We start from the raw sequence: 9,201 nt of genomic DNA on the forward strand, positions 1-9,201 counted from the left end.
ACCCCTGCCCCCCCGGCAGGAAGCAGCTCTGTCCCGTCCCTGTCCACTGTCCGCAGCCCGAGGGCAGAGAAACCGAGGGAGATGATAGCCCGCGGGCGCCGGGCGGGGCCTGGGAGACTCTGAGAGGCGGGGGCTCCGTTTCCAGGATCCTCATCGGGAACTGGCAGGGTCTCTGTGTCCATTTGGATCAATACCTTTGTTTTATTTTAGTAAAAAGATTAAATTTTTTTTTTTATTGATTTCAGAGAGGAAGGGAGAGGGAGAGAGAGAGAAGCATCAGTGATGAGAGAACCATGGACCGGCTGCCTCCTGCACGCCCCGCACTGGGGATCGAGCCCACAACCTGGGCCTGTGCCCTGACCGGGAATTGAACCCTGATCACAGGTCGATGCTCAACCATGAGCCGCGCCGGCCGGCAGTGCCTTTATTTTATACAGCAGCTGTGGTCTGAGGCACATGGTCCCCCAGGAAAGACCATCTCACCTCCCACATCTTCAAAGGAGGGAGATTGGAAACTGCCCAGCGTTGGACAGGAAGCTCCCTCACGGAAAGGACACAGCCGGGCAGGACGGCGCTCACAGCACCAGCTCGGAGGAGGAACAAAAGGTCCCCCCGCTTCAGGGAGAACAGAAGCTCCCCTGCACCTGCGGTAGCACCTGCCTGCGAGTGCACGCACGTGTGTGTTTGTGTGTGCTGGTGTGCGTGCGTGTGCGTGCATGTGTGTGTGCATGCGGGTGTGAGTGTGTGTGCCGGTGTGTGTGTGCGTGTGTGCGCGTGCGTGTGTGTGTACACGTGCGGGTGTGTGCAGGTGTGTGTGTGTGCGTGTGCGGGTGTGCATGCACGTGTGTGTGGGGGTATCTTCACAGGAGAACCCGCTCCCCCCCAAGCAAGGTCTCAGGAAACGAGCGCCCCCTTCCCCCCACGTTTTTTCCATCACAGACGAGGCAGAGCCAAACCAGACGGCATGAGTGGATTCACATCGTGTGCGCGCGTGCGTGTGCTGATGTGCGTGTGCACGCGGGTGTGTGTGTGCGCGCGTGCGTGTGTGTGCACACGTGCAGATGTGTGTGTGTGTGCAGGTGTGTGTGTGCGTGCGTGTGCGGGTGTGCATGCACGTGTTTGTGGGGGTATCTTCACAGGAGAACCCGCTCCCCCCCAAGCAAGGTCTCAGGAAACGAGCGCCCCCTTCCCCCCACGTTTTTTCCATCACAGACGAGGCAGAGCCAAACCAGACGGCATGAGTGGATTCACATTTAAAACAGACACACGTGGTAATCTCACTTTTTCTATAAAAAGGCCAGACTGTGAACGGTGTGATTAAAAATATATAACCCGTTTAAGTCTAAACCAACCTTTCAAAGTATCATTGAACAGAAAACAGCTTCCATGAAACGCCCTCACAACGCTCCAGCCGGCTTGGCTCAGTGGTTGAGCGTCAGCCTGCGGACTGAGGGGTCCCGGGTGCAATTCCAGGCCAGGGCGCAGGCCCGGCTCGGGGCTCGATCCCCAGTGGGGGGTGTGCAGGAGGCGGCTGAACAGTGATTCTCTCTCGTCATGAGGGTTTCTATCTCTCTCCCCTCTCCCTTCCCTCTGAAATCAATAAAAAAAAGTCTATTTAAGAAAAGTCCTGCTATGATGTCACTGGGTGAGGAAGGCAGCCCGTTGTCCGAGGTGAAGGGGCCACGGGCAGGTCTGACGGACCCTCATCTCTCACCCGCTGCCCTTCCCTGAGAACCCGGGAGCAGAGGGCAGAACTCCGAGAGCTCAGTGCTGCGCCCAGCTCAGGGTCAGGAGAGGCGCCCTGCCCTCATGCTGCCCTCGCGATGCATGTCTGCGGTCACGGACGCGTGTCTGCGGTCACAGACGCATGTCTGCGGTCACGGATGCATGTCTGCAGTCACAGACGCGTGTCTGCGGTCATGGATGCGTTTTGCAGTCACGTATGCATGTCTGCAGTCACAGACGCGTGTCTGCGGTCATGGATGCGTGTTTGCGGTCACAAATGCGTGTCTGCGGTCATGGATGCGTGTTTGCAGTCACGTATGCATGTCTGCAGTCACAGATGCGTGTCTGCGGTCATGGATGCGTGTTTGCGGTCACAAATGCGTGTCTGCGGTCATGGATGCGTGTTTGCAGTCACGTATGCATGTCTGCAGTCACAGATGCGTGTCTGCGGTCATGGATGCGTGTTTGCGGTCACAAATGCGTGTCTGCGGTCATGGATGCGTGTTTGCAGTCACGTTGTCTGCGGTCGGACGTGTGTCTGCGGTCACAGACGCGTGTCTGCGGTCACAGATGCATGTCTGCAGTCACAGATGCCTGTCTGCGGTCATGGATGCGTGTTTGCAGTCACGTATGCATGTCTGCAGTCACAGACGCGTCTCTGCGGTCATGGATCCGTTTTGCAGTCACGTATGCATGTCTGCAGTCACAGACGCGTCTCTGCGGTCATGGATGCGTGTTTGCAGTCACGTATGCATGTCTGCAGTCACGGACGCGTGTCTGGGGCGTGCTTACCAGGGTGGTGAAGAGGTAGTGGTAGTGCTCGGTCATCATGCCCATGAACAGGATCTGCAAAGGGAAGCAGGGGAGGGATCAGAGATAGGGGTCAGGGGGCACCAAGACTGCGAAGGCGGCTCCGACAGCTGGGAAGCGGGACGGGAAGGAGCGCTGAGAGTCCAGCAGACGAGGAACCGGAGGGACCCGTGGCTGACGTGGAGCCAACACCCGAGCCACTGACTCCATCCGAGGCCTGGTCACGGCACCGTGTTTGACTCGGAACGAAGTCATTGGACTCAGGATCACATTTAAAAATAGTTTGTGCAGCCCTGGCTGGTGTGGCCCAGTGGATGGGGCATCGGCCTGCGGACCCAACGGTCCCGGGTTCGATTCCGGTCAGGGGCACGTTCCTTGGTGGCAGGCTCCTCCCCTGCCCGGGCCCAGGTCAGGGCGTGTACAAAAGGCAACCCATCGATGTGTCTCTCTCACATGGATGTTTCTCTCTGTCTTTCCCTTCCTCTCCCTAAAAATCAATGGGAAATGCCCTCGGGCGAGGATTAAAGAAAATCAACTTCCTGCTTGGACTTGTCGGTAACGGCACAGGGTGGCCTCCGTGCGACCAGGCTTCTGAGTGACCCCAGCTGTGGATACACGCCCGGCGGGTCCTCGTAGCTGTCGCGCTTGTCATCACGCCCGAGTGGGGCTCCCACACGCTGAGTTAGCCATGCGGGTGCACAGATGCCCTAGGTGAGGGCTGGAGGCCCTGCCTCTCTGAGACCCCCCCGCCCCTCCCCCCGTCCCCCGCTGCTCCCACAGAAGGAGAGGAGGACTTGGTGCGTAGGTGGAAGGAGGGGATGTCCTCACACGGGTCTCCCACGGCCTCTCCAGCCCGACCTCAGTGACCGATTGGCGTCTTGTGGCTTCAGACGTGCCGTGCGTGTCCTTTGTGTTTGGCGAGGAAGGGAAGAGAGCGGCGAGAAGGACAGGGTCCGCGGTGGACCTGGTGGCTTGTTATGCTGTGGCCCTCCCTTGGGATTTCTGGAAATGTGTCCCCTGAGAAGCAAAAGCGGCTCATGGTCTGGAGATGAACGTTGTTGCTCCGTCTCTGAAACCAGAACCATCACCTTCCTCGGGCAGGTCCCCCGAAAGCACTGTTGGGGGAATTGCCTGGGGGTGGGATTTCTGAAGATCAGCACACAGCCCTCGAACTCGGACGCGTCCCAGACGCCGTGAGAATCGGCCCTGGCAGCTGTGCAGTCAGAGGCTCCGAGACGCCACCCCAGAGAACCCCGAGTCCCTAGGATTTCTGAGGTGGAGCCGGGGTTGGTACAGCCCTTTGCAGCCACGTGGAGAGCCGCTGCTGCATGGGAACATGGATGTTTGCGTGAAGAACAAAGACGGCCATGGCTTCCAGTGAAAGATGCACCGAAGGGTCAGGCAGAGGCCACCTGGCCGCGGGAGTCATGGGAGGGGCCTGAGATGCGATCGGAGTGGTCCCGCAGGAGAGGGGGCGACACAGGAGAGGGGGTGTGGTGATAGCACACCCACCACAGTCCACGCCCTCGGCTACCGCGGACACAGAGGGGTACCCGCTGAAGGTAACGCCATGAAGATCAGACAGATGACAGGAGACGCTCCCCATGAATCATGGGCCCGCGGCGTGGAAGTCGCTCCTGCGGTGATAACAAGCCCGGCTCACGGGGTTTCAAAGGGTAGAGCTGCTCCAGGGCCATCAATAACCAGCGCCACGCGCGGCGAGGCCTCGTTAGCCGGTCCCTGATCTTGGCGGAGCGTCAGGAGCGAGCCTGCTGGGCCGGCCAGGAGCCCAATTTCTCACTCAGTCATTAGACAGTGCAATTGCCGAGACCAGCTCTTGAAAGGGACACGGACAGGTTTTATGTTAAGACGTGGAGCCGGGAACGGAGCTTTAAAACATTCTTCCTGGAATTGAGAGCGAAACACAAAGGCACTGAGCTTTCGGCTGCACGCCGGGCTGGCGTTTCTTTCTGAACTCCATTTTGGAGGTGTTTATCACCCATGGAGGGCCTTGGCCTTTTAAAAAATTGATATTGTAGCCCTGGCCGGTGTAGCTCAGTGGATAGAGCGTCGGCCTGTGGACCAAAGGGTCCTAGGTTCGATTCCGGTCAAGGGCATGTTGTACCTTGGTTGCAGGGTCCACCCTGGCCTGGGCTTGGTCAGGGCTCGTGCAGGAGGCAACCCACCGATGTGTTCATCTTACCCTCTCTCTCCCACTCTCCCTAAAATCAGTGGAAAAATATCCTCGGGTGAGGATTAACAACAACAAACTGATGTTGTCGTAGTTTCACACAAAATGAAAAGATCTAAAATATGACATCACAAACATGAAGGTGGAAGGGGAGTAAGAATGTAGTTGGACGTACATGCCTCTTGACCTCACACGGGCTGCTGTTGACACGGAGCGGTACACGTTACCCTATGGGAGCCACAAACCAAAAACCTACGGAAGACACACAGAAAATGAAGAGAAAGGAACCCAGCAAAACACTGAGGAAAACCACAAACTGCAAAGGCAATCAGTAGAGCAAAGAAACAGAGAAAAACTACAAAGACAGTGAACAAAACGGCAACAAGCACATACTTACCGGTAGTCACTTTGGATATAAATGAATTAAATGCTCCAGTGGAAAGACAAGGGGTGGATGAATGGACTACGAACAAGGCTGGTCTATGTGCTTCTTGTGAGAGCCTCACTTCAGGTCTAAGGACACCGCAGACGGAAAGCGAAGGGATGGACAAAGGTGTCGCACGCAGATAGAAATGAAAGGAAAGCTGGCTTAGCCGTCCTCATGGCAGACAAAATAGACTTTAAAACAAAGAATGCAAAGGAAAGGCATTACATACCGATAGAGGGGTCAGCCCCAGGAGGGGCCGCACCATCGTAAATATCTATGCCCCCAGTATACGGGCACCTCAGCATAAGAAGTAATTATTATTAATAGATGCAAATACAGACATTGACGGCCATCCCATAATAGTAGGGGTCGTTCTGCCCACTCACGTCAATGGATAAATCATCCGGACAGAAAATCAATAATAAGATAACGGCTTTAAATGCCATATTAGACATTTATAGAAAAGTTCATTCAGAAACCGGATAAGGTTCTATTTCAGGCGCACAAGCCTCAATACATTCAAGAAGATCGAAGTCCATCGAGCACCCTTTGCGACCACAGTGGTGGGAAACTAGAAATCGACAGCGGGAAGAAGACGGGACAGACACGCGCACACACGTGGAGCCAACTCCAGGCGAGGAAGCAACCAGCAGGTCCAACGGGAACTCAACAGGAAAGAAAGAATGACCCTGAGACAAATAATGAGAAACACAACTTCCCCGAACGTACGGGACACAACTAAGTCAGCTCTACGAGGAGGCTCATAGCCACACAGGTTCGAGAAACAATAAAAAGCTCAAATAAACGACCCACCTTTCCACCCAAAGGAACCGGGAAGGGAAGAACCAACAGCAGGGGGGACTAATAGAGACCGAGCGGCTGTAAACGCCACAGAGATGAAAACGCGCCAGTGGAAACGGCACTGAAACCGGGGCTCGCCCTGTGAGAAGATACAAAGCTGACAAACCTTCAGGCAAACTCCAGGAAAGAAGCCTCAAGCCACTGAAGTCACAAGTGAGCGGGGCTACAGCCGACGCCACAGAATGCGCAGGGCCTTGGAGAAGGCGGTCCGTGCTGCCTCCCGCCCAGGGGCAGCCTGGGGTACGGACACGCGTCCGGCAGCGACGACCTGCCAGGACCGAACGGGGAGAAACGGCAAATCTAGACAGACTGATTGCTAGCAACGACCCGGAGGCAGGAATCCGCACACTCACCGCGAACAGAAGCCGGAGGGCGTCACAGGCGAATAAGACGTGAGATGCTTTTCTTTAAAAGCAACCATTCAACTTATTATTTTTATGAGCATTTTATTGTCATACCTGGAGGCCAATATCCATTCGATATACCCCTTATTCAACATCAAGAAAGAGCTACGAAGATGCACAAATAAGCAGCTAATAGGTCTCCTGCTTTTTAAAAAATATGTATTTTTATTGATTTCACAGAGGAAGGGAGAGGAAGAGAGAGATAGGAACATCAGCGATGAGAGAGAATCATGGACCGGCTGCCTCCTGCACGCCCCACACTGGGATCGAGCCCGCAACCCAGGCCTGTGCCCTGACCGGGAGTCGATGCTCAACCCCCGAGCCACGCCGGCCGGGCTAAGAGATTGTCCTTTAATGGCCTGTCGTCCGAGAGCAGAGCATTTACGGGGGACGGGGGCAGGGGGGCTCTGCAGTCGCACCGGGTTTTCCCTCTGTAGGTTGTTATTTTAGCTACAAGTCACTAAGGGATTAAGGAAACGTCCTATCAGGATAAATGTCAGCTCTCCCAGTAAAAGCATAATCAGGAAATGAAGGTTCCTCCAAGTTCTTTGCAGAACTGACGTTCCCCTCAGAGACACGGCCTCTCTGAAGGTTGATGCTGCGCTTGTCTGCGGCCTGATGGGGGCGCCGACCCAGGCCCTGCACACGTTCAAGGCCGTGCTCTCAGCAAGCAGCCCTGGCTCGATTCAGAGAGAAACATCGATTGGCTGCCTCCTGCACGAGCCCCGACCAGGGCCTGGACCAGGGAGGAGCCTGCACCAAGGTGCGTGCCCTTGACCAGAATCGAACCCAGGAACCTTCTGTCCGCAGGCCAATGCTCTATCCACTGAGCCACACGCCCCGGGCCTATTCAGATCGTTTTAATGGCACACGGCACATCACACCACACACACTGTGTGGATAGCGTGGCTGCCAGTACTGCTTGTCTGGATGCGTATTCCCTTCCGTGGCTCACACTGACGGAGGCAACCCACGTGCCTCTCTCACATCCTTTCTCTCTCTGCCTCTCCCCCTCCCTTCCACTCTCTCAAAAGAAAAAATATCGTCCAGTCACTCCTCCTCACGGCGTCAGACATTCGCTCCAGAAATCCGCTCCGTGGTCCCCCGCCACCTGGTGGGCCCTGGAGGCCGCCCAGCGACACTCACTCCCCAGGTCTCCTTTGCCTCAGGGCGGAGGTTGGAGATGGTTGTGCTGTTGCTTTCACTTGTGGTATCGTTATCTCCATCCATCGGGGCTCAGTGTTGAATGAAAGAAGGGGTTTCTGTGCCGTGGGCCCACCACACCCTCGGGGGCCATGGGACTGTCAATCGACGGCATTTCCTCGGGGCTGATGGGACGAGACGTGACTGGATGTGGAGAGCGAAGAGGAGCGCCGGTCGAAGGAGTGGAGGTCAGCGGAGGCCGGTCCAGGCCCCGTTGCTGGGAGTGGGCGTCGGGGCTCAGAGCAGCGGCAGGATGGGGGGGAGGGGGATTCCTTTCCTCTAAAGCCCGAGGTGAGCCTCCATCCGGACCAGCCGCCTGCGGGCTTGGGGCCGCGGGGAAGTTGTAAGTCTCTCTGCCCTCGGCCCGTGTCTCCAATACAGTTTTCTCCTCACAGTTGAGTGAGTGGCGCGTCTCACCACACGGCCAGGCCGCGTCTCACCCCCGTGGCCAGGCCGCGTCTCACCACACGGCCAGGCCGCGTCTCACCACACGGCCAGGCCGCCCCGTCTCCCCCATGGCCAGGCCGCGTCTCACCCCCATGGCCAGGCCGCGTCTCACCCCCATGGCCAGGCCGTGTCTCACCCCCGTGGCCAGGCCACCCCGAAGGTCCTCCCGATCTGACTGATGATGAGAAACAACCACCCTCGTTGGTGCAGGTTCCAAACACGGGCTCGGCGTCTGTCCCGAGGGGTGAGGGCTGAGGGCGGTAACCACAGGAGACCCACCTCCGCCTCCGTGCCCCACCCACAGCCTCGAGGCACAACTTACGCCAGGAAAGAATCCACGCACACGGCTGCGTGACTAACCGACGTGCACTCGCCTCCCACCGCGGGAAGCCGGGCGTTAAACATGCATCTCTCTCGGCCTTGCTTTTGTGTTTTAAATCCTCACCGAGGCTGTTTCTCCGTGGATTTCGAGAGAGAGCGGGAGAGGGAGGGAAAGGCAGAGAGAAACACCGATGTGAGTGAGACACACCGTCGGAAAGAATGTTCCAGGCGTTGGAACTGCAAGTGGAGAGGCGGGAAGTGGGGAGAAGACGGGCGCCCGGGACCAGCGGAGTGTTGCTGGCGGAGGCCGGGGCTGGCACCGAGGGAGAGAGGCCTGGGCGAGTCGTGCCGGCCACGGGTTTTGGCATTAAGAGCAGGCTCCATCCTCCCTGGCCAGTGTGGTTCAGTGGATAGAGCGTCGGCCTGCGAACTGAAGGGTCCCGGGTTCGATTCCAGTCAAGACCACATGCGCGGTCGCAGGCTCGATCCCCGGTAGAGAGTGTGCAGGAGGCAGCTGATCCATGATTCTCTCTCTTCCCCTCCCCCTTCTTCTCTGAAACCAATAAAAGAAATACATATTAAACATAAAAAGAGCAGGTCCGCCCATGCCCATGGCGGATGAAATTATTACTGACCCTGAGCTTCACATTTCATTTGCAAAATAAGGCGATACCATCACATCCAGGCTCCTTGTGTGACTGAGGGGGGCGGGTGCTGCTAGCCATCCTGCCAGTTGGTTTCCTGTGCGTGTCCTGGCCTAAGTTCTCCACCAGCCAGGCCTGGGGGGAGGAGGGGGGGAGGGGAACGGCGCT

The 9,201-nt window shown here is 57.0% G+C and overlaps 1 protein-coding gene across 1 annotated transcript in view; it reads right to left on the reverse strand.

The window, feature by feature from the left end:
- Positions 1 to 9,201, reverse strand: part of GRIK1 (glutamate ionotropic receptor kainate type subunit 1) — a 74,444-nt gene that overhangs the window by 54,463 nt on the left and 10,780 nt on the right. The window contains exon 5 of the mRNA XM_015564137.1: positions 2,518 to 2,571. Coding sequence (XP_015419623.1) covers positions 2,518 to 2,571 — 54 coding nt within the window. The remainder of the gene's footprint in view (positions 1 to 2,517; positions 2,572 to 9,201) is intronic.

This window comes from Myotis davidii, unplaced genomic scaffold, assembly GCF_000327345.1.
Source record: "Myotis davidii unplaced genomic scaffold, ASM32734v1 scaffold552, whole genome shotgun sequence".
NCBI classification, from domain to species: domain Eukaryota; kingdom Metazoa; phylum Chordata; class Mammalia; order Chiroptera; family Vespertilionidae; genus Myotis; species Myotis davidii.